We start from the raw sequence: 26555 nt of genomic DNA on the forward strand, positions 1-26555 counted from the left end.
CAACAAGAAAACGAATAAGACAAGATTACACAAATCAATTATCAAATAACAACACATGAGATTATAGTCATCAATACATAAGAATCATGTCAAAAGCAAAGAGCAAGAATCGGCAGTAGCTAAATAATGAAGAACGACAGCAGCAAGGATATCCCAAAAATGATAAATCGACGGCGGCTAGAACAGAGTGATTTACGTACCGTTTGACGAAAATGAAGTTTGGAATCGTAGAGGCGTGTGTCTACAACCACTAGGATGAAACAGATCTAAAAATAACGCTGAAACGATTAAGAACGGATCAAAATACGAAGTTGCCGCCTATAAGCTCAAAACATAAAATCAAGAACAAAAGCTTACCGAAATCTGGGAAGTTTAGGAGGAAGGATGGGCAGCGATGTTCAAAGAATTATCGAAGGAGATGACGGCTAGGGTTTTGATGATTTTGTAGGGAAGAATTAGGTTTAAAAGATTAAGAATATAGGGGAATAAATTAGGTTAGAAAAAGAAAGTAACGTGCTAAGGCACGCAATAGAAACTCCTTCAGGTATGAAAACCTGAGATTTCACGTTTTGCATGGCCAAACTCAACATTTTCATGGGCCAAACATATGCAATATGGGCTTTACATTAATTATTGTACTTATTATTATTATTATTATTATTATTATTATTACTACTACTTTACTTTATTTTATTAGTATTGATATAATTATTATTTTCCGGGTACTATAAAATAAATGTTGAATTTTTATTAGGCCCACAAGTGACTACAGACTAAGCCCAGTGTATATTCAATAGGTCAAACGAGACAGTCGAAGCACAAAAACAATCAACCCAACGACATAATTTACAACAAAAAGAAAATAAAAAAATACGGGGTATTACATTCTCCCCAACTTATTAAAAATTCGTCCTCGAATTTACCACAAAACCAAAATAATAAAAATCACTTATAGCACGTATAAAATCACATGCAACTCAAAATACGGAGCAACGCGTACCCAACGTAATAAAAGAAACAACTACGCATAACACTATCTGATTCCAAAAATCAATTTACGACAAGTTGACAATTCAACAAAATAAAAATCGCATAACTCAACCTAAGGAAAACAAAATTGCAGTCTCAAAAGATTAAACCAATCTCTTACCCAAAGATAATGCTACCACAATGACAACCGAGGAGAGGCAAACGAAACAAAACATAACTTAACCTAAACAAGCTGACGATACGGGGTGTTATATTCTCCCCAACATAAAGAAATACAAAAATTGATTTGAAAATTCGAATGATCACCACACGCATGCGCGAAAAAAATTTCCGATTCCAATAATTAGGTGCTCCAACTATTACTCGTTCAACGCAACGTGAGTAAACAGCAATTATTCATTTGAGAGTCACAATTACTCTAGACCGGAGTGACTTTCAAAACTAGCTCGAAAATCCTCAATATCAAATACAAGATCAACCACTAAGCTCAACTATAGCTCTTACAACTTTAAACTCTATCGTCAATCAGGAATACTGAAAAACACAAGTTAAAAAAAATTCTTGTGTTTTACAACACTTACTTACTTTCACTTGTAGCATCTCTACATCAAAATGATCGATAACAAAACCCAATAAACTTCAGATAATATTTCAGTTCCACAACAACACTATAATAATCATCCAATCCTGATGATTAATACCAACTCGATAATACCATTAACTTGCGAAATATAAAAAACAAGACGCATACCTTTTTTTTTCCAAGAACACGTAAACTTGACTCATAATAATAGAATCTCCAGATTAGCAATAAACAACCTCAATTATAATGATTCCTCTAATCATTTAGAAACATAAAGTTCGAAATAAACTAAACATCGATTGCATCTCACTACACAACCTAAAATTTTATCGCTTGTTTCGTAACGTGTGTAAACGTTTGGCTTAAATCGCTAAAAACGTGAAACATTTGGATTTGTTTCGTAACGTCTGTAAACGTTTGGCTTAAATCGCTAAAAACGTGAAACAATTGGATTTGTTTCGCAACGTTTGTAAACGTTTGGCTTAAATTGCTAATAAGTTGAAACGCTTGGATTTGTTTCATATCGTTTGTAAATGTTTGGCTTAAATTGCTAAAAAGGTGGAACGCTTGGATTTCTTTCGTAACGATTGTAAACGTTTTGCATAAACTGCCAAAAAGGTAAAACATTTGGATTTGTTTCATAACCTTTGTAAACGTTTGGCTTATAATGCCAAAAATGTGAAACGTTTGGATTTGTTTCGTAACGTTTGTAAATGTTTGGCATAAATCGCTATAAAGGGGAAACATTTGTATTTATTTCGTAACATTTTAAACGTTTGGCTTAAATCCGTAAAATGAGGAAATGTTTATATTTGTTTCGTAGCGTCTGTTAACGTTTGGTTTAAATAGCTAAAAAGGTTAAATATTTGGATTTGTTTCGTAACTTTTCTAAATGTCCGGCTTAAATCGCTAAAAAGGTGAAACATTTGGATTTGTTTCGTAACGTTTGTAAATGTTTGGCTTAAAATTCTAAAAAGGTAAAACGCTTGGATTTGTTTTGTAACGTTTGTAAACATTTGGCTTAAAATTGCTAAAAAGGTGAAACACTTGGATTTGTTTCGGAACGTTTGTAAACATTTGGCTTACATTTCTAGAAATGTGAAACGCTTGGATTTGTTTCGTAACGTTTGTAAACGTTTGGCATAAATTGTTAAAAAGGTGAAACGGTTGGTTTTTTTTCGTAACGTTTGTAAAGCTTTGGCTTCAATCGCTAAAAATGTGAAACGTTTGGATTTGTTTCGTAACGTTTTAAACGTTTGGTTTTGTTTCCTATCGTTTGTAAACGTTTTGCTTAAATCGATAAAAATGTTAAACGTTTTGATTTGTTTTGTAACGTTTTAAATATTTGGTTTTGTTTCGTAATGTTTGTAAACGTTTGACTTAAATCGTTCAAAAGGGGACACGTTTTTTGGATTTTTTTCGTAACGTTTTTAAACGTTTGGTTTAAATGGATAAAAAGGCAAAATGTTTGGATTTGTTTCGTAACGTTTCTAAACGTTTGGCTTAAATCGCTAAAATCGTGAAACATTATGATTTGCTTCACAACGTTTGTAAACGTTTGGCTTAAATTGCTAATAAGTTGAAACGCTTGGATTTGTTTCATATCGTCTGTAAACGTTTGGCTTAAATTGCTAAAAAGGTGGAACGCTTGGATTTCTTTCGTAACGATTGTAAACGTTTTGCTTAAACTGCTAAAAAGGTAAAACATTTCGATTTGTTTCATAACCTTTGTAAACGTTTGGCTTATAATGCTAAAAATGTGAAACATTTGGATTTGTTTCGTAACGTTTGTAAACGTTTCGCATAAATCGCTATAAAGGGGAAACGTTTGGATTTTTTTCGTAACATTTTAAACGTTTGGCTTAAATCCGTAAAATGAGGAAATGTTTATATTTGTTTCGTAGCGTCTGTTAACGTTTGGTTTAAATAGCTAAAAAGGTTAAATATTTGGATTTGTTTCGTAACTTTTCTAAATGTCCGGCTTAAATCGCTAAAAAGGTGAAACATTTGGATTTGTTTCGTAACGTTTGTAAATGTTTGGCTTAAAATTCTAAAAAGGTAAAACGCTTGGATTTGTTTTGTAACGTTTGTAAACATTTGGCTTAAAATTGCTAAAAAGGTGAAACACTTGGATTTGTTTCGGAACGTTTGTAAACGTTTGGCTTACATTTCTAGAAATGTGAAACGCTTGGATTTGTTTCGTAACGTTTGTAAACGTTTGGCATAAATTGTTAAAAAGGTGAAACGGTTGGTTTTTTTTCGTAACGTTTGTAAAGCTTTGGCTTCAATCGCTAAAAATGTGAAACGTTTGGATTTGTTTCGTAACGTTTTAAACGTTTGGTTTTGTTTCCTATCGTTTGTAAACGTTTTGCTTAAATCGATAAAAATGTTAAACGTTTTGATTTGTTTTGTAACGTTTTAAATATTTGGTTTTGTTTCGTAACGTTTGTAAACGTTTGACTTAAATCGTTCAAAAGGGGACACGTTTTTTGGATTTTTTTCGTAACGTTTTTAAACGTTTGGTTTAAATGGATAAAAAGGCAAAATGTTTGGATTTGTTTCGTAACGTTTCTAAACGTTTGGCTTAAATCGCTAAAATCGTGAAACATTATGATTTGCTTCACAACGTTTGTAAACGTTTGGCTTAAATTGCTAATAAGTTGAAACGCTTGGATTTGTTTCATATCGTCTGTAAACGTTTGGCCTAAATTGCTAAAAAGGTGGAACGCTTGGATTTCTTTCGTAACGATTGTAAACGTTTTGCTTAAACTGCTAAAAAGGTAAAACATTTCGATTTGTTTCATAACCTTTGTAAACGTTTGGCTTATAATGCTAAAAATGTGAAACATTTGGATTTGTTTCGTAACGTTTGTAAACGTTTCGCATAAATCGCTATAAAGGGGAAACGTTTGGATTTTTTTCGTAACATTTTAAACGTTTGTCTTAAATCGCTAACATGAGGAAACGTATAGATTTGTTTCGTAGCGTATGTAAACGTTTGGCTTAAATCGCTAAGAAGATGAAATATTTGGATTTGTTTCGTAACTTTTGTAAACGTTCGGCTTAAATCGCTAAAAAGGTGAAACGTTTGGATTTGTTTCGTAACGTTTGAAAACGTTTGGCTTAAATTTTTAAAAAGGTAAAACGCTTGGATTTGTTTTGTAACGTTTGTAAACATTTGACTTAAATTGCTAAAAAGGTGAAACACTTGGATTTGTTTCGGAACGTTTGTAAACGTTTGGCTTAAATTTCTAGAAATGTGAAACGCTTGGATTTGTTTCGTAACGTTTGTAAACGTTTGCCATAAATTGTTAAAAAGGTGAAGCGGTTGGTTTTGTTTCGTAACGTTTGTAAAGGTTTGGCTTCAATCGCTAAAAATGTGAAACGTTTGGATTTGTTTCGTAACGTTTTAAACGTTTGGTTTTGTTTCCTATCGTTTGTAAACGTTTTGCTTAAATCGCTAAAAATGTGAAACGTTTTGATTTGTTTTGTAACGTTTTAAATATTTGGTTTTGTTTCGTGACGTTTGTAAACGTTTGACTTAAATCGTTCAAAAGGGAACACATTTGGATTTTTTCGTAACGTTTGTAAACGTTTGGCTTAAATGGATAAAAAGGTAAAATGTTTTGATTTGTTTCGTAACGTTTCTAAACGTTTGGCTTAAATCGCTAAAAAGGTGAAACGTTTGGATTTGTTTTTTATCGTTTGTAAAAATTCGGCTTAAATCGTTTAAAAGTGAAACGTTTGGATTTGTTTCGTAACGTTTGTAAATGTTTGGCTTAAATCGCTAAAAACGTGAAACGTTTGGCCTAAATCGCTAAAAACGTGAAACATTTTGATTTGCTTCGCAACGTTTGTAAAAGTTTGGCTTAAATTGCTAATAAGTTGAAACGCTTGGATTTGTTTCATATCGTCTGTAAACGTTTGGCTTAAATTACTAAAAAGGTGGAACGCTTGAATTTCTTTCGTAACGATTGTAAACGTTTTGCTTAAACTACTAAAAAGGTAAAACATTTGGATTTGTTTCATAACCTTTGTAAACGTTTGGCTTATAATGCTAAAAATGTGAAACGTTTGGATTTGTTTCATAACGTTCGTAATGAGAATTGAGATAGTCGTTGGTTGCCTAATTGGCGATTCGGGCCAACGACGTGAGATTGCGTTATTGGTTGCCTAAAGGGCGATTTGGGCCAATAACATATGTTGGTTGCCTATATGGCGATTTGGGCCAACATGAAATTTATGCGCATGATTGAATATCCTTCTGTAAGCTTGATGTTGATTGGAAATGTGAGAATATGTATGGGTTGAATTGAACATTGGATTACTATGTTTGTTATGGTTATTGCTTATGTTGAATGGATATCGCTTGAGTTATATTTTAGCTACTTGGAATGTTTATGAATGTGTATATTTAGTATGCATATATCTATTTGCTTATTGAGTTGCAGGCTCACCCCTCTGCGGTATTTTTTTTTTCCGGATATAAAGAGTTGCATTGAGTCGACATTTACATCTGATAGAGGTTTCAGGTGGGCCAATGGAGAGTTCATTGCAAGTGCATATGTTTTGAAGTGTTTATGTGTATAAGATAGATATCAAAACTTTTGTACTAAGAGTTATTGTATAAAGTTATGTATAACTGTTTGATGTGAGATATTTTGAATGTTACGGTAATGCAATAAGTTAAAACTATTGTGTCGTAACATGAAATGTATGAAATGGATTATGTTGTGTTTGTTATAACATTATGAGTAAATAATATTTTAATTAAGAGGGTGTGATATTAAGTGGTATCAGAGCAGGGATTAGATTTCCTAGGGCGTAGAGTTGTGATGCATATTGGCATAACATGCATAACATGAGATACATCTAATTGATATAGTACATCTTCTATAGGATGGACGAGCATGGAGATGATCCCATTGGCCCAGAAATGTCTGTAGAGTCTGTGCATGGTCCTGGAAATGCATCTTTTAATGAACAGGAACAGTCTGAGGATAATGCTCCACCGCAAGATGAAAATCCTTTTCTGCGACAGTTTATTAAAATGTTGCAAAGAATAGCAGCACCTCCGCACCATCGAGCACAGGAACCAGAAATTGACAAAAACTATGAGAGAGTTAGGAAACAAGGGGCAAAGACATTTGGAGGTACTACAGATCCTGCAGAAGCTGAAGAATGGTTGAGAAATACAGAGAGGGTTTTAGACAGAATTGAATGCGCTCCTCAGCAGAAGCTGAAATATGCAGTGTCACTGTTTGAGAAGGATGCTTTGGATTGGTGGGAAACAATTCCAGGAAGCGGAAATAGGCCATTGACTTTAACCTGGGATGATTTCCTTAGAGAATTTGGTGAGAAATACATGCCACCAGTATATCGTGATAAAAAGAAAATTGAATTCATGGAACTAAAGCAGAATGAGTTATATGTGGCTGAATATGAACTTCAATTTGTCAGATTATCAAAGTATGCACCTGAGGAAATAACTACTGAGGAAAGGAAAAGAAGTAAATTTGAAAGGGGTTTGAACCTTGATATTCGAGAGAAAATTGCTGTTAAGACTCCTACTTATAGTGCATTGATTGAAGCCGCTTTGAGGGCTGAAGAAATACTAGTTGAAAGGAGCGAGATAGAGTCTAAAAAGAAGAAAATGACTGGGAATTTTAATGTTCCTTCAAGACATGGTAGTTCTTTTTCTTTTAGAGGATCAAGTTCAAGTACTAGTGGCTATAGAGGAAAGGGAAGAGGTCAGTCGAGTAGGCCAACCTCAATGTCATCTGGCAGAGGTGGATATACATCTACTGGGTTTGATAATAGACAACGACCAACAAGGTCAGTTAGTGTAGGATCCACTCCAGTGTGTGCAAATTGTGGCAGAGTACATTCAGAGGAGTGTTGGGGAAGAAACCCTATTGTGTGTTATAATTGTCGTCTACCTAGCCATATTGTTTGAAATTGTCCACTCAGGAGAGGTTTACTTGAAGAATCTCAAGCTATGGGTCAGAGTAGTGTGGGTGAAAATATGCACCAAGTGGGTGTAGGCCGGGGAAGAGGGAGAGGTAATAGAGGAAGAGGAACATCTTCAGCTATACAGTCTGGATATACAGGCCAACCTCATACCCAAGCCAGAGTATTTGCAGTGACGATGCAAGATGCACCTACTGCACCTGATGTGATTACTGGTACATTTTCTATCTGTAATTGTGATGCACATGTGTTAATTGATCCGGGATCTACATGTTCATTCATATCACATGAGTTTGCATTACGTGTGCATGGCATATTAGAACCATTGGGACATGATATATATGTTTCTATGCCTGCTGGGGGTGTTATTGTTGTAAATACTATGATAAAATCTTGTCCTATGATTGTGGATGGTATGACTTTACAAGCTGATTTGGTGGTTATTAATTTGAGAGAGTTAGATGTTATATTGGGTATGGATTGGTTGTCAAAACTTCATGCCATTGTTGATTGTCAAACTAAAGAAGTAGTTATGGAAATTCAAGGGCAAATGAAAACGATGATTGTTGGGGAAAGGAAAACAATGCCTAATTGTTTAATCTCTGCTGTTACTGCATTTCATTTGATTAAAGATGGATGTCAAGCATATTTGGCTAGTGTAATAGATATGACTAAAGTTAGTCTGGGGGTTTCAGAAATTCGAGTAGTGAGAGACTTTCCAGATGTGTTTCTTGACGAATTGCCTGGTTTGCCACCACATAGGGAGGTTGATTTTGAAATTGAAACTATACCTGGGTCAGCTCCTATTTCTATAGCACCATATAGAATGGCTCCACTAGAATTGAAAGAACTGAAGAAACAGTTAGAAGAACTGCTTGATAAGGGATTCATCAAGCCAAGTATTTCTCCCTGGGGCGCACCTGTGTTATTTGTGAAGAAGAAAGATGGTAGTATGCGATTATGCATTGATTATAGGCAATTGAATAAAATTACTGTGAAGAATAAAAAGGTTAAACATTCCATTTTGTTTTGTATCGTTTGCAAACGTTTGGATTAAATCGCTAAAATGGCGAAACGGTTGGATTTGTTTTGTTACGTTTTAAACGTTTGGCTTAAATCCAAATAAGTCAAAAAGTTTGGATTTGTTTCGTAACGTTTGTAAACGTTTGGCTTAAATCGCTAAAAAGGTGAAACATTTGGCTTTGTTTCTTAACCTTTCTATACGTTTGGCATAAATCACTTAATAGGTGAAACGTTTGGATTTAATTCGTAATGTTTGTAAATATTTTCCTTAAATTGCTAAAAAGGTGACACGTTTGGATTTGTTTCGCAACCTTTGTAAACGTTTGCCTTAAATCACTAAAAAGGGGAAACATTTGGATTTGTTTCATAATGTTTGTAAATGTTTGGCTTAAATCGGTAAAAAGGTGAAATGTTTGGATTTGTTCCGTGACGTTTGAAAACGTTTGGTTCGGTTTTGTTTCGTAACGTTTATAAACATTTGGATTAGTCGCTAAAAAGATGAAACGCTTGGATTTGTTTTGTAACATTTGTAAACATTTGGCTTTGTGTTGTAACGTTTGTAAACGTTTGGCTTAAATCGCTAAAAAGGTGAAACGTTTATTTGTTTCGTGACGTTTATAAACATTTGGCTTAAATAGCTAAAAGGTGAAACACTTGGATTTGTTTCGTAACGTTTGGTAATGTTTGGCTTAAATCGCTAACAGAGTAACATTTGGATTTGTTTCATAACGTTTGTAAATGTCTGGCTTTAATCGCTAAAATGGGGAAACGTTTGGATTTGTTTCGTAACGTTTTAAACGTTTGGCTGAAATCGCTAAAATGGGGAAACTTTTGGATTTGTTTCGTAACGTTTGTAAATGTTTGGCTTAAATCGCTAAAAAGGTTAAACATTAAATTTTGTTTGTAACGTTTGCAAACGTTTGAATTAAATCGCTAAAATGGCGAAACGGTTGGATTTGTTTTGTTACGTTTCAAACGTTTGGTTTTGTTTTATATCTTTTGTAAACGTTTGGCTTAAATCCAAATAAGGCGAAACGTTTGGATTTGTTTCGTAACGTTTGTTTTATAACGTTTTAAACGTTTGGTTTTGTTTCGTAACGTTTGTAAACGTTTGGCTTAAATCGCTAAAAAGGTGAAACGTTTGTATTTGTTTCGTAACGTTTGTAAACGTTTGTCTTAAATTGCTAAAAAGGCGAAACGTTTGATTTTGTTTCATAATGTTTGTAAAGTTTGGATTTGTTTCGTAACGTTTTAAACGTTTGTATTTTTTTCGTAACGTTTGTAAACGTTTGGCTTAAATCGCAAAAAAGGAGAAACGTTTGGTTTTGTTTCTTAACGTTTGTAAACGTTAAGCTTAATTCGCTTAAAAGGTGAAACTTTTGGATTTATTTTGTAAGGTTCGTAGACGTTCGGCTTAAATAACTTAAAAGGTTAAACATTTATATTTCTTTCGTAACGTTTGTAAACGTTTGGCCTAAATTTCTAAAAATGTGAAACATGTGGATTTGTTTCGAAACGTTTTAAACGTTTGGTTTAAATTGCTAAAAGGGTGAAATGCTTGGATTTGTTTCGTAACGTTTGTAAACGTTTGGCTTAAATTGCTAAAAAGTTGAAACGCTTGGATTTGTTTCGTAACGTTTGTAAACGTTTGGCTTCAATCGCTAAAAAGGTAAAACTTTTGGCTTTGTTTCATAACCTTTCTAAACGTTTGGCTTAAATCGCTTAAAAGGGGAAACGTTTGGATTTGTTTCGTAACGTTTGTAAATGTTTTGCTTAAATTGCTAAAAGGTGACACGTTTGGATATGTTTCGTAACCTTTGTAAACGTTTGACTTAAATCACTAAAAAGGGGAAACATTTGGATTTTATTCATAATGTTTGTAAATGTTTGGCTTAAATCGCTTAAAAGGTGATACATTTGGATTTGTTGCGTGACATTTGAAAATGTTTGGTTCGGTTTTGTTTCATAACGTTTATAAACATTTGGCTTAGTCGCTAAAAAGGTGAAACGCTTGGATTTATTTTGTAACGTTTGTAAACGTTTGGCATTGTGATGTAACATTTGCAAACGTTTGGCTTAAATCGCTAAAAAGGTGAAACGTTTATTTGTTTCGTAACGTTTATAAACATTTGGCTTAAATCGCTAAAAAGGTGAAACGCTTGGATTTGTTTCGTAATGTTTGGTGACGTTTGGCTTAAATTACTAAAAAGGTGAAACATTTGGATTTTTTTCATAATGTTCGTAAACGTTTGGCTTAAATTGCTAAAAGGGTTATGTTTGGATTTGTTTCGTAACGTTTGTAAATGTTTGGCTTAATACGCTAAAAAGGTTAAACATTCAATTTTGTTTTGTAACGTTTGCAGACGTTTGGATTAAATCGCTAAAATGGCGAAACGGTTGGATTTGTTTTGTAATGTTTGAAACGTTTGGTTTTGTTTTATTACCTTTGTAAATGTTTGGTATAAATCGCTAAAAAGGCGAAACGTTTGGATTTTTTTCGTAACGTTTGCAAACATTTGGCTTAAATCGCTAAAAAGGTGAAACGTTTGGATTTGTTTTGTAACGTTTGTAAACGTTCGCCTTAAATGGCTAAAAAGGTGAAACGTTTGGTTTTGTTTCGTAACGTTTGTAAACGTTTGGCTTTGTTTCGTAACGTTTTAAACGTTTGGTTTTGTTTCGTAACGTTTATAAATGTTTGACTTATATCGCTAAAAAGTTGAAACGTTTGGTTTTCTTTCGTAGCATTTGTAATCGTTTGTCTTCAATCGCTAAAAAGGTGAAACGTTTGGTATTGTTTCGTAATGTTTGTAAAGTTTGGATTTGTTTCGTACCGTGTTTTTCGTAACGTTTTAAAAGTTTGGTTTTGTTTCGTAACGTTTGTAAATGTTTGGCTTAAATTGCAAAAAAGGTGAAACATTTGGATTTGTTTCTTAACGTTTGTAAACGTTAAGCTTATGTCACTACCCAAAATCGAGGATCGAGACCGGCGCTAGGGAACGGGAGTGGTTGCTCCGGAACCCGTAGTAAGCCTAAAAACGAGTAAATTTTTTTTTTCAATCAAACACAAAATTATGCACAAAACGTTTTCGGGAAAACATCGTAAAACAATATTTCATAATCGTCGAAAACGTTCTTTCAAAACCGATGCATAATCGATTGGAACTAAGGTCTTACTCTGCGATAACATAACTCAGCATTGCCTTGTTGCGAATCATACAATTTCATACCAATTTCATTCATAGACAATTGGTGAAAATATCAAATGGGTAAAAACATAGTTTTAAAAATCGTGTATATATATTTTATAAAATCAGAGTTAACAACTAGATCTCGTTCGGTACAAACAATCAAATATAGACTGACATCTACTGACTACTGCAGCGCTACGAATTGAAGCATACTTCAATACATACTTTATATAATGCAGACTTCCGGAACAAAAATGGAAGTCCATCTCCTCAAGGTACTATCACCTGAAATAAACACTGTTGGAGAGTCAGACAACGCTGAGTGAGTTTACGCGTTACTAATTGTGATATATAAAATAACATCGCATTTAAAAATAAAACATATATAGAGAACATAATATATATCAAGTATTAGATCAGATTGAAACCTTAATCTTAAACTCATACTATTTCCTATAAATATCCTACTCATACTGTATCCGTTCATATTATATCAAATCATTTTAATCCAAGTGGTACGGTCCCGAGATAGTTCAACCGAGTTACTCGTTACCACGTGACATAGTCCCGAGATAGTTCAACCGAGTTACTCGTTACCACGTGACATAGTCCCGAGATAGTTCAACCGAGTTACTCACTAGATACGGGTCCCGAAATAGTTCGACCGAGTTACCTCGTATCTACCAAACATAGTCCTCCTCATTCCCAAACATAATCATCATATAATGAGCTCATATCAAACATTTTTAGATACCAACATCTATTAATGCTAATTCTATGACTGACCGGACACTGGTGATCACACAGCCTATTGACGCCCAATAGGTAGCTCGTTTCCTCGGATCACTATACTAGTTTTATTTTATAAGAAATAAACATTCAATAAGAAATAATAATCATTATGAATAATAATGCTTTATGCGATGCATTAATAATAATGATAATAAAATAAATAACTTTTATTAATAACATACAAAAGTAAATTGTAAACTCACCACTTGCTAACCATAATCTTCGAGATTCGTAAAGCGGTATCTTATTCATCATATTCCGGGTCTCGCTGGTGGTTGTCTCGCCGGGTCTACGACGATAATCGCACTAATTAATAAAAATCTAACTAGAATTACTTATCCAAAAATTGGGTTTCTAGCCAACTTCGGCTATCGAACCCGCTTATTTAAAATATCCCGTACTCAAAATAAATTGGACATTTCCATAGTCCGCAACATCGTCTACGACTTTTATTTAGATTCAAACTTCATTTGACGTCTTTAAAGTTTCCAAAAATTTTCCTCAAAGATAGCTCTTTAAATTTTTCCTATTTATTTCGTGTTTTTGGACCATCTTTGAGCTACTAAAACCGTCAATTAAAGTGGTCTAAATTCAAAATAAAATTGACATTCCTAAAGTTCGGAATGTCGTCTAAAACTTTTGTTTAGACCTCGGACTGAAACTAGCACCCGAAGGTATCGGAAATCAGTCCTGAAGTTGGTACCTCAAATCTGGAAATTAAAGCTGTTAAAAACAGCCTTCTAACGCTGCTGTTTCAGACAGCGGAACAGGGTACCTACAGCGGATATTTTCCAAAATTTTTTTGATATTTATAAACTTCACACTTCCATCTACAATATCCGTGAGGATTTCAACTAGTTCCGACTTACCATTTGTTCACAATTTAATCCTAAAGTTGCCCTTTTGTTATGTTTTAAAACTTAGTTTATTTTTCTAACTTATATTTCCAGTTTTTGACTCAACTTCAAACACGGATAATTTTAATCCGACTTAACAACACCAGGTTTATTTTTCTTAAATCTCATCTATGCAACATTATTTATTTATTCCACTCACTTTCGGATTAAACTGATTATAGTTCGAGGTCCGTTTTTATAGGCGAAGTAGCCTTCGTGGCTTGATTTACTAATTTTCAGATTTCATAATTTTGAACGCCCCATCTATTTCAATCATCACAGTCCTATTCAATCATTCAAATTCTAATCCGACTATCACGTATCACTCTCCGTATATCCCTTACAATATACTACTCAAGTCTTTTCGCAAAAGATCGCTCAACAACCTCCGTATCGTGGCCTAAACTTAGTGTCATGAACTGTTTTGGGGCTGCAATTCTGCAGTCCCTTAAATAAGTTTTAAACCCATCAAATGCTATGATGTAACCTCAAGACATTTACGTATTTACTTAAACCCGAGGTGCGTGCAAAAACGCCATTCCTGGCTGGTCGGGGACTGCTCAAGCAGTCCCCTTTAGGGGCTGAACTCTGCCCGTTGTGAGCAGAGTTCATCTGCTCGCTGTGAGCAGAATGGATTCTGCTCACACGAGCAGAGTTGGTTCTGCTCCTTTAGAGCAAAACCGACCTCCTCGGTTCATTTCGACACTCATACCTCGACACTCAAACCAACTCCTAACATTTCTAACAATTATATCCGTCAAAATTTACTCAAAACCATCAAACAATCATCAATTAAAACTGAATTCCAACTATTACCAAAGCAGAATTTTTAATCAACTTAACTCAGCAATTACCACTTAATTTCTCAATCGAATTCATAGTTAAGGATTATACCTTGATCCTTGGTGTGTTGGCTTTGTAACCGAGTTTGAATCATCGGATTTGGTGGCCGGATGGTGAAGCTTTGAGAGTTGCCGTAGTGATTGTTCCATTTGAAGAAGAAGAGAATGAAACCTTCGGCAATACTTGAAGGAGTAAGGGTTTGATCAAATTTTCATTATCTGATTGTGGGTTTGCTAAAGAAATTGAAGAGGTGAAAGGGATATGTGTCTTTATCTAGTTAAATTGGTGGAAAAGTATGACATGAAATGCTTGAGTTGTACACCTCCTACAATTCAATCCTTCGATTTTCAATTTCTTCAATCTAATCCAAATCGTTCTCATAATTAATCAGAATCTTGACGATTACTCTTTATCGATAAATAATGGACTCCATCACATTATTTATTTATCCGGGTCCAATAATTTATTTATTTCATTTCCTTTTTCGATAATCGAATTCCGTTTAATTAAATTCCTTTCATCCAAATTTTATAAACTTTAATCTTATTTCCTTAATTTTTATTTTACGAACTTTATCGTAAAATTTATTAACTCGGGACTTGCCATTTATTTTATTTTATTTATTAATTATCTTTTAATCCCGCTAAAATCCAATTTTATCAAATAATAATTTTACTTAAATTATTATTTTACAAAAAATTTAATAGACTCACTTTGGTCTATTTTCTTATTTCTCAAACTAAATTTCGAAATTCCCAATTAAATTCTCACACTTATGCTTCGTGGCACCTTACTTGGCACTTCTAAAAGTACGGGGTATTACATTCTTCCCCCCTTATAAAAATTCGTCCTCGAATTTTCATAATTATAGTAGTATTCGTATCCATTAAGTATTACACTTCTTAACAGTTCTTATTGCTCCTAATTAATACCACTTTTACGATCCGTTATTTCCTTGAAACTCTTTATATCATCGTTCCTTGATGATGTTTTACTTACTTACCATGAGCAGTGTTGTTTATTTTCCCATCATTCGAATTACTTATCCAAAGTAATTTCTTTACTTCATCACTTTACTTATGGTTAACTTTGTTTCGTTAACTTGTTAACATCATGATCTTGTATCATGAGTCGAGTTTCTCTCAAAATTGTTCCATATATATACCTATGTCCTTATCGAAGTGGTCATCCTTAAACCATGCAAATCTCTTCGTAGTGTCTGCCCCTTCTATGTTATTCGTACACGTTCTCTTAAACGCGTAAAGTTTAACTTAATATTTCTTAATCATACTTCATGGTTTCCTGGTATTGAATCTCATGAAGTTGAGTGCACTCTTGGCATTATTTGATTTGTTTCGGGTCCATCTTCCATGGTATATCTCATTTCTTGATCCTTTAATTCCATTTCTATTTATCAGACTGGTATCACTCTTTCCTTCCTTAAGACTGTATTTCATACTTTCAAGTTGCGGGTTAGTTTAGTAGTCTATTCTTGTTAATAGCTACCAGTGTTCTCTTTACCTTAGTGTCTTATTGTTTTCAATAGATATTCTTCATCTAATGACACTTTTCTGTATTTGATCTTATTCTTCGCGCTGTTATATTGCTATATTGTTCGTTAAAAGTACTACGCTGAAGTTCCCCAAATAACTTTTCTTCGAGTCCTTATAAAGTCCTATAATTCCCGTATGCATCAAGTTTAATTAATTGAACTTGATTATCCTTTTGGTTGTCATGCTTGATAGATACTTTACTTCTTTCTTTGATATACCTCCTTCATAAAAGTCATTCTACGTTGGGTTATAGATTCGTAGATGACCTATATTTGGAATTATAGGAGTAACATCTTTAGACTTCTATAATCATTCTTCATTTCTTCCTCGTAGTTTCTTTATAATCCAACTTCTTACACATACTTTTACTCACAATTTATCCTTATCGTAACTCATTACTCCACTTCGTACATCGTAGTTCCATTCGTCAGTACTACCTTTCTCATAACTTTCGCAACTTATACCATATACTTTTGTTTATTTCCTTAATCATTTACTTCTTTGTCGCTGTCTGTCATTCCATTTTACATTGTTGCACCTCCAGTGACAATCTTAAACGTGATTTTCCTTGGATCACCTCGATATCCAATGCATTAATATTCGCTAATACTTATGTGATGCATCCAGCACTGATATTTATTATTTCATTAAGACTAATCCTAATCTTCCACTATCGCATTCCTTTAAAACTTCTTGATTTCTCGTGCAAAATCCATGTCAAATCTTATATTTGACCTTTGTAATATTTTCCATAATTTAAGACTTCATTGATTTCTTTCCTTGTACTGGTTACGTCCTTATATAATCGTCTCGATCTGTCCAGACGCCTCTTGAGACTTCCCAGATCTTAAATTAAACATCATTGTCATTAGACAGTTTAATCTTGTTCCATCAACTTCTCAAAAGTTGAAGCATCAATCATTAACGTTCCTCGTGTGCGTTCTTCTTATCCAAATCCTTTATGAACCCTTAACAACTTTTACCAACAATCCAAGAATAAATTTATGTCATCCTTTGATGTACAATGTAGATACAATCGATGTACTTATTACGTTGAGGTTACACAACGTCAAAATAATTACGTCGTCTATTGGCACGATGTCCTTATACCATAACTTCATTCTCAATGTTAGAATTCTAACTATTAATTTTCTTCTCCTTCTTTACTTCATCAGTAGGTATCTTTGGCATTTACTTTTTCTTTTGCATCCAATGAGCGGTTTTCCCTTACCCACATACTTAATCCATCGTAGTTTTCCTCAATTAGGGTCTTTGTGTCCTCATTGATTCCTATAGCTTTCTTTTTCTTTAAATCTTAAAGTAACTTAACTTTCCTTTATGTAACGCTTGCTTGTATTAAGGTATTCCCTCTCTTTCATTAAGTTCTAATCTAAATACCTTTGTCCTTAACACGTTACATATCTCAACATTAATTTATTCTAACTCCTTAATTGATTTCAACTTATGAACCTTTAAACTTTATATCCTTGACATGATCTTCGCCATCTTGTGTATCTTACATCTTGGTAATCATCGCTTACATTCCCGTTTAAAGATCATCAAAACCCTTTCGTAGTTTTCGTACTAAGCCTTCTCGCTCTATGTCATATGCAGATCTTATAATCTTATACTTGTATATGTTCCTCGTACGTATACTTGTCCTTTAATCTGTAGGTCAGAATGTCTTAACTGCAAAACATGATGCCTAGTCTTCCAACTTCTTAGCATACAATTTATGCAATCCATCATTTAACTTCATTAATCATATATTACACACCATACACATCTTGTACATATCTTATGTTCATAACCCTTATATACTTTATACTTTCGCAATTTATTGTCTAGATCGATCCTTTATATAGACTCCCGTCAATACTCTTATAAAAATTGCCGCTTAGTTCTCCGTTCGACGATCGCAACGGTTAACTCCTAAGCAATCTTCTTAGGAACAATATACTCCGATATTTAAATCGATCCAACGGTTCAATCAATAGATATTTTAGTTTTACTAAACTTGACAATTTTATGATATCGCGTAAAACCCGCGTCATCCATTCGTAAAGATTACCTTCAATCTCTAATGTTTAAGCTGTGGATCGATTTGTATGTTCAACTATCACCTTTCGTACTTCTATTGTTTTGTAGTATGGTTCTCTAATCACCTCGTTTAAAGATAGGGGCATCCTACTTCATCGTTCAATCTATTTCACTTTACTACTTGTGTTCACCTTGTTTTTCTAATCCCGTAATAGATCGTAGAACTTTGGCTAACTTCGTACCTTTCTAACATAAAACTCCTAGTTCGTGCTCTTATACACGTTCGCTGTGCCTTCGAGAGGTACTTGTAGCTCGATCTCGAACATCTTACCTTCGTTACAGAGTTCCGGTCTAGGTATACTTACATTAAAACAAATCTCTTTAAAACATAGTTCAATCATTCTTGAAATTCAAAGGAAAGGGCCCTTTTTCGAGAATCATATTTAAATCTTTTAAACATTAGCATAATTGTGCCCTAGGGTGATGACATCTCTCATCCCCAAAGAGTTGCCACAACTTACTCCTTGTCTGAGCAAAATGCATATGATGCATGTCTTAATAATGCATGTATTCATGTATGTAGTGATGTAATTCTAGTTATGTCATGGCAGTAATGCAATTCTATCTTGGGTCTAGGCACAATTATGCTCATAAAAATCATTTAAGCAAATACTTTAAATGAGTTATAAATCTTTAGTTTTGTAAGTTCTCCAGACCATAAACTCTGTAACTTGAAGGTTCTTCCACTTCCTTAGATCCACGCCTTTCTATCGATCATCCCTTGGTGTCTCAATCGTAGGACTTCGATAACATGTTTGTATCGCATGATTCTTGATACACTAGATTCATCATCGAGTCGTATAAATACTAATTATCTAGTTCGCCTGTCATAACTTACAACAATCGCAACATGACTATGTTATACTAAGATGCCGAGCATATATCCGTGTATCAAATCGAACGCAAAAACGGCATATCAATGCTTAAGCGAAGCATCTAAACATAAGCCGAACATCATAGACATAAACAGAATATCTACGCATGCGTTTCTCGTCAAACAATCATATTGAATGTCCTAACAGACTCGCATCCTAAGAAGGAGTTGAAAATTTTAAAATCAAATGGAAACCGATCAAAGACATGACTGGAATCTTATATGTTGCAGTAGTTCCTAGGTAGACTCACACACAAAGCAGTGGTATCCTGGACCAACCGCTCTGATACCACCTTTGTCACGACCGAAAATCGAGGGTCGAGACCGGCGCTAGGGAACGGGAGTGGTTGCTCCGTGTCACGACCCGAAATCTCGAGCCGTGACCGGCGCTAGGGAACGGGAGTGGTTGCTCCGGAACCCGTAGCAAGCCTAAAAACGAGTAAAAAATTTTCGCAATATAAAGTATAATAGGAACAAAACAAACCATCATAAACATTTTTATGAACTTGAAATATTTACAATACTTGTAACATCGTCCGAAGCGATGTTCGATAAGCCAGGGTCTTATTATGCGATGTCACACATCAAGCATAGCCCAGTTTGTAAAATATAGTAAACGGTTAAAAGCGCAGTTTAAAACTTTATTTACATATCAGAGTTGGATAAAACATTAAAACCATTCAACAAATCCATATTCATAACTAGGACTTGACATCTACTGCAACACTATCGATCGACGTCTTCTTATTTACATACTTCCAAAATACGGACTTCTGAACAAGGATAGAAGTCCGTCACGTCAAAATATTTTACCTGAAAGGAAAGACTATTTGGGGGTCAGTCAACGCTGAGTGAGTTTATAGTTTACAAATGAGTATTATTTAAAACAAAACAATGCTATAAACATTTATTCATATGCATCCAAACATAAATTCCAAATGAAACCCTACACCCAAATAAATCATTCATATTCGAGAATCATTGTAACCATAGTATATAACATCATATCATTTGATCCTTAGTGGTACGGTCACGAGATAGTTCGACCGAGTTACCGTTACCACGTGGCATAGTCCCGAGATAGTTCAACCGAGTTACTTATGCCACTACTTAATCCCAAGGTGTGAGTCCCGAGATAGTTCGACCGAGTTAATCACAAGATACGGGTCCCGAGATAGTTCCACCGAGTTACTCTCGTATCTATCAAAAATATAATCCTCCTTCCTATTTCACATTTCACATTTCTAATTATAAAACGCTCAGATCAAAACTGGTGATCACACAGTTCCTATTGCCGCCCAATAGGAAAGCTTGTTCCATCGGACTTACATTGGTTTCAAAACAATGATGCATGTCATTTATAATAAACATTTTAATAATAAAACAATGCTATGCAATTTATATAAAAGTTTTGCATTTAAAAGTAATGCACAGTTAATACGTCAAATGTAAACATATATAAACTCACCGCTTGCTACTGCTAAAACCTCGATCGATTAACTGCCGTCTAGTTTAAGGTGCTCCTTGTCCGTTAGCTGCGTTCCTTGCCGGATCTAAATAAGATGTAAATTAACTTAAATAAGATTCTAACTCGATGGACTTTATAGACTTAAGGTAAAACGCAAACTTAATTCGCTATAATTTATCCGCGTCTAACCTCGACTTAAAACTAACAAAGTAGACCTTTTTAAGGTCTAATAAAAATTCTTAGTCGTTTCCATGGAACTTTAGTTCAACTTCTATCTCCAATTTCATACAATCCTAAGTCCAAGAGTTTATTTAATAGAAGTTTACAAACTTCTAGCAACTTAACATGCTAATCGTCAAAGTTTTGCTTATTGACAAAGATTATAAATAATTAACACATTCCGAGCTCAAACTTGACACTTTGAATAGCTAACATTATGTTAGCATTCAATTCATGTCGAACCCTTAATCGACATTTAACAAATCCATTTTTGTTTTCCTTTAGGCGTTACGATTTTCTTATCGTAACTTAAACTTCTAATTATAGCTTTTAACCTTTAACTAAATTCCATCATTTTTTTAATCGATTTTTAAATATCATTTTAACTAACTAATAACTAATCTTAACTTAATCTAAAAATGTATATTCATATTTTTTTTTCATTTCTTAAACCCTTCTATAAATCATTTTCTATTAACTTCATTCATCGTTAATAACCCGTCAAACTAGCGCTTAATCGCACCAATCAAAACTATTCAAACGAGGACCGATACACGTCGAATTTACCTCTCCCCCCGACGTCCGAGGGCTGCAATTGCAGCCCTCAAAGGCTGCCTCAGCTCTGCTCTTTAAGAGCAGAGCTGCAGGCAGAATTCTGCCCGTAAGGGCTGCTCATGGTGAGCAGCGTTTGCTGCTCACCGGAGCCAACTCCGGTCACCGGAAAACCTTACCCTAACTCCACCAACATCATCCCTCACCCTACTATTTTTTTTATTAAATTTTCACCATCAAACAACTCTTAAATTCACTAAAAACTTAAGAACAAACCATGAATTCTATAGCTGAATTTTAATCATCAAAATTACTCAAAACCTAACATATAACTAATCCACAATTCACCAATATTAACCAACTAACTTTCAAATTAATGAGTTTAAAGTAGTTACCTTTGATTTTCAATTGATTTTCCTTCAAAATTCTTAAGCTTGGAGTTGAATAATGATGGTGATGGAGGATGAGGTGGGTTCGGCAATGAGAGCTTGGTGAGGATGAGAGTTTGCTCTTTTTGGTAGCTTAAGGGAAAAATAAGGAAAAATAGGATAATTATTGATAATAGATATTGGGTTTAATTAGTGGGCTTTGGGTAATTGGGCTTAGCAATTTAGGTTCAATTGTTTTACATTTTAATTTTCAATATATTTTATCTCATTTCCGTAATTGTCGTCGTGCTAAACCCGAATCGTCTCTTAAACTTAACACTTCTCGTAGAAATTTCTTTTTTATATTCCTTTCGGGTACTTAATTTATTAGCTAGGACTAATTTCTTATTTATTTATAATCCTACTAATAAATATTCTAAAAAAATAAAATTTTAGTTTAGACTTTATTTTATCAATTTCTTAAATTTTCTAATGCCCGTCAAAATTATAAAGTCTAATAACTTTTTCGTCTTCCTTACTTGAATTTCTAAACTCCGAATTTTCTCGGTACGAACTATTCCTTAAAAATCTTACAAGTTATTACATTCACTCCCCCTTATAATAAATTCGTCCTCGAATTTAAACTTTAGTTACGTACCAGGGTCAAACAGGTACGGATATCTCTGCCGCATACTATCTTCTGTCTCCCACGTACATTTTTCGACAGAATGATTTCTCCAAAGAACTTTTACTATTGGAATTTCTTTGGTGCGTAGCTTTCGCACTTGTGAGTCGACAATCTCTACTGGTTCTTCTTCGTACGTAATCTCCAAATTGAAATTCTATATCCTTTCTTTTCGGGTCTGCGTAACTCTTTTGTCGACTAAAAGCAGTATTCAGGCGCTGTTTAATCAATGGTACTTTTTCTGAGGTAACTTGTATAATCTCTGCTCCGGTTAATTTTCTTTTCCCAACTTCATCCCAGCAAATAGGAGATCTACATCTGCGTCCGTATAGAGCCTCATAAGGAGCCATCTCAATGCTCGAATGGTAACTATTATTATATGAGAACTCCACTAAGGGTAAATATGTATCCCAACTTCCTCCAAAATCCAAAATACACAATCTGAGCATATCTTCCAATATCTGAATTGTCCTTTCAGACTGACCATCTGTCTGAGGATGGAAAGTAGTACTAAAATCCAATTGTGTACCTAATGCTTCTTGCAGGCTTTTCCAGAAACGTAAAGTAAAAACTGAACCTCTATCAGATACAATTGACACCGGAACTCCATGTAAACTGACAATTTTATCAATATACACCTGTGCCAATTTCGCTGCAGTATATGTCGTCTTTATGGGTATAAAATGTGCTGACTTTGTCAGACAATCCATAATTACCCAGATAGAGTCGTAACCTTTCTGTGTCCTAGGTAAACCAACCACAAAGTCCATGGTAATCCTTTCCCACTTCCACTCTGGAATGGGTAAAGGTTGTAGGAATCCATATGGTCGTTGATGTTCCAATTTAACTTGCTGACAAGTCGGACATTTGGCTACATACTCTGCAATATCTCTTTTCATCCCATTCCACCAATACCTTCCTTTGATGTCATGATACATCTTGGTTGATCCAGGATGTATACTATATGTAGTTCCATGGGTTTCTTCCATAATTTTCTGCCTTAATCCATGCACATCTGGCACGCTTAACCTTGTGCCGTGTCTTATCACTCCATTGTCTATGCCGAAATCCTGACTCTTTCCTTATTGAACCTCCTCCATTAATCGTTTTAGTTGAGGATCATCCACTTGCAATTTCTTGATTTGGTCATCCAATGTCGGTTTAACGCTTAACTGAGCTAACAGATTCCCAAGGTTTGAAACTTCAAACTTAACTCCTTGATTAAACAACTTGTGTATTTATTTAACTAATGGCCTTCGCCATATGGCTGTAATATGCGCAAGACTACCGACAAACTTTCTACTCAGAGCATCCGCCACTCCATTGGCCTTCCCTGGATGGTATTGGATAGTACAGTCGTAATCTTTCAATAATTCTAACCATCTCCTCTGCCTAAGGTTTAGTTCTCGTTGATCAAATATATACTTTAAACTCTTGTGATCTGTGAATATCTCACACTTTTCTCCGTACAGATAGTGTCTCCAAATTTTTAATGCAAAAATCACTGCCGCCAATTCTAAATCGTGAGTTGGATAGTTCACTTCATGCTTTTTCATCTGGCGAGAAGCATATGCTATTACTCGACCATGCTGCATAAGGACACACCCTAATCCCACTCTCGAAGCATCACAGTAAACTGTGAATCCTTCTGTTCCCTCGGGTAAAGCTAACACAGGTGCTGTCGTTAAGCACTGTTTCAGTTTGAGAAAACTGGCTTCACATTTATCTGTCCAATCAAACTTAGCGTTCTTCTGGGTTAGCTTGGTTAACGGAGCAGAAATTTTTGAAAAGTCCTGCACAAATCGTCGGTAGGATCCTGCTAATCCCAGGAAACTACGGATCTCCGTAACTGACTTAGGTCGTTCCCATTATGACACCGCTTCAATCTTCTTTGGGTTGACCATAATCCCATGCTGAGATACGACATGCCCCAAAAACGCTACTTCCTTTAGCCAAAATTCGCACTTGGAATATTTGGCGTAGAGCTGATGCTCTCTTAACACTTGGAGAACCAATCGCAAGTGATGCACGTGTTCCTCTTCCGAACGCGAATATATCAAGATATCATCAATAAACACAATCACAAACTGATCCAGAAATGGCTTGAATATCCTGTTCATTAAGTCCATGAAAGCCGCTGGTGCATTCGTTAGCCCAAATGACATCACCAAAAACTTGTAATGTCCATACCGAGTTCGAAAAGCCGTTTTCGGAATATCATCTTTACGAATCTTTAACTGATGATATCCAGATCTATGGTCAATCTTAGAAAAATACTTTGCCCCTTGTAGTTGATCAAACAAATCGTCGATCCTTGGTAGTGGGTATTTGTTCTTAATCGTCACTTTATTGAGCTGACGATAATCTATACATAGTCGGAGTGACCCATCCTTCTTTCTAACAAATAGCACTGGTGCACCCCATGGTGACACACTTGGTCTAATGAATCCACGATCAAGTAACTCTTCCAGTTGATCCTTAAGTTCTTTTAATTCCGCTGGCGCCATTCGATATGGGGGTATAGATATTGGTTTTGTATCGGGAACCAAGTCAATACAAAACTCAATTTCTCGATCTGGTGGTAATCCCGGTAATTCTTCTGGAAAAACATCGGGATATTCCAATACCACCGGTACATCCTGCACTTGGTCACTTTTCTTTTCTATGTCTTTTACCACCGCCAAGAATCCTTGACAACCCTTTCTTAGCAACTGATAGGCTTTAATAGCCGAAATTATACTCACAGGAGATTCTAGCTTTTCACCTTGGATTGAAATAGGCTCAACTCCAGGAGGCCTAAACGTGACTATCTTCTTACGACAATCTACGTTAGCATAATGCTGAGCTAGCCAATCCATTCCTAGTATCACGTCAAAGGCTAATACTTCTAGCAAAATTAGATCAGCGAACAATTATTGCCCTTGGACGCTCACAGGACAAGAAGGATAAACTATATTAACCTCTATACTTTCACCTACTGGGGTAGCTACAGATAAAGGGTGTCGTAAATAAGCAGGTTGTTTTTCCAACTTAATAGCAAAACTAGTTGAAACAAACGAATGAGTGGCACCTGGGTCAAATAAAATTAATGCATCTCGAGAAGCAATTGGAAATGTACCTTGCATGACAGCATTGGAAGCCTGAGCTTCTTGAGGATTCAGCGCAAAAATCCTAGCCTGACTTCCACCTGCCTGTGAAGTCTGACCAGCTCCACGACCTCCACCGTTTCTTCCTCCTCGATTTCCATAACCTCGGCCCCTCTGGCCATTAAAGGTACTACCCGTCTAACCATATCCAGATGCTGCAGGGTACGCATGTCTTTGCTGATTATACGATGGTTGAGTCACCGTAGTCATTGACCCTTCAGGTCCTTGTCTTGGACATTCTCTTGCAAAGTGACCTTGTTGGCCACAGCTAAAGCATGCTCCCGTAGCAAGATGACATGCCCATAAATGCCGTTTGTTACAATTTTGACAAAGGGGTTTTCCCATTCCTATGCCACCCGTAGTCTTAGCACCAAACTTAGCTCCAAAAGTCCCAACTCTACTACTATGTCTGCCCCTTTTACGATCCCGATTTCGCTGGGGCCTAGGAAAATTCCTAGTAAAAGACTAAACTGGAGCACTCTGTACAACTTGGGCATATTCATTTCTGGTTGGTATCTGACCAGAAGGATCTGGGAGTCGTCCAAACTGAATCAAAGAAGTCTCGATCTGTCGGGCGCTGTCTATCAGCTGAACTAAATCCCTATTCACATCTGCCATTAAGCTCAAAAAGTCAGGCCCTAAGCCTCTCACAAACCTAGTGTTCACCCTCACTGGGTCTATCATCAAATCGGGTGCAAATCGGCTTAACCTTGTAAAATCTGTAACATATTCTTCCACCGACCTATCTCCTTTGCTCAAGTTCAGCAGTCGATCACGATGTAACTCCGTCACTGAATACGGAAGAAAATACTCCCTAAAGCGATTAACAAATTAAACCCACGTCATCTGGTCCATTGTCGGCTGAATTAGACGTTGAAACCAGTCCTTTGCTGGCCCTTTCATCGACATTTCCACTAAAATGATCAACTGTCTCTCATTAGCTTGGAGACGTCTAGAGTTACGTTCCACTTCTTCTAGAAAGTCTAGTGCGTCCCCAGAACCTTCAAATTCCGTTGGCTTAAGGCGCATATAGGCTAATACAATATCCCGATCAGTATTCCCAGCCACACGTTGCTGCTGTTGTAGCAGTTGTTCTCGCTGCATATTCTGGTTTGCTGCTTGGGTATTTGCCATAGTTGCAATTCCAGTCAAGAACTTATCCATGTTAAAACCTGCAGGATTCGCTGGTTGAGGAATTCCTGGTGCCTGCACCGGTTCCTGCTCATTGGCAGTTGGGCCTCTGCCTCTGCCTCGGCCCCTGCCTCTACCTTGGCCTCTTCCACGGCCTCTGCCTCTTCCAGCTTC

The 26555-nt window shown here is 35.4% G+C and overlaps 1 protein-coding gene across 1 annotated transcript; it reads left to right on the plus strand.

Moving 5' to 3' along the window:
* Positions 1-6473: 6473 nt before the first annotated feature.
* On the plus strand, positions 6474-13675 carry LOC126681798 (uncharacterized). Its single transcript, XM_056105884.1, has 4 exons — positions 6474-7408; positions 7544-8552; positions 13497-13549; positions 13645-13675. Exons 1-4 carry the CDS (start codon positions 6474-6476, stop codon positions 13673-13675), a joined length of 2028 nt encoding a protein of 675 aa, XP_055961859.1.
* Positions 13676-26555: the final 12880 nt, after the last annotated feature.

Source organism: Mercurialis annua, linkage group LG5 (genome assembly GCF_937616625.2).
Source record: "Mercurialis annua linkage group LG5, ddMerAnnu1.2, whole genome shotgun sequence".
Classification (NCBI taxonomy): Eukaryota; Viridiplantae; Streptophyta; class Magnoliopsida; order Malpighiales; family Euphorbiaceae; genus Mercurialis; species Mercurialis annua.

What these genes read in the sequence shown, in the direction of transcription:
- LOC126681798 (XM_056105884.1), top strand. Translation starts at nt 6,474, where the DNA reads ATGGACGAGCATGGAGATGATCCCATTGGCCCAGAAATGTCTGTAGAG. An exon ending in AATAGACAACGACCAACAAG is followed by an intron (nt 7,409 to 7,543) that starts GTCAGTTAGTGT and finishes TTGTCCACTCAG; the next exon opens with GAGAGGTTTACTTGAAGAAT. An exon ending in ATCCGACTTAACAACACCAG is followed by an intron (nt 13,550 to 13,644) that starts GTTTATTTTTCT and finishes CCGTTTTTATAG; the next exon opens with GCGAAGTAGCCTTCGTGGCT.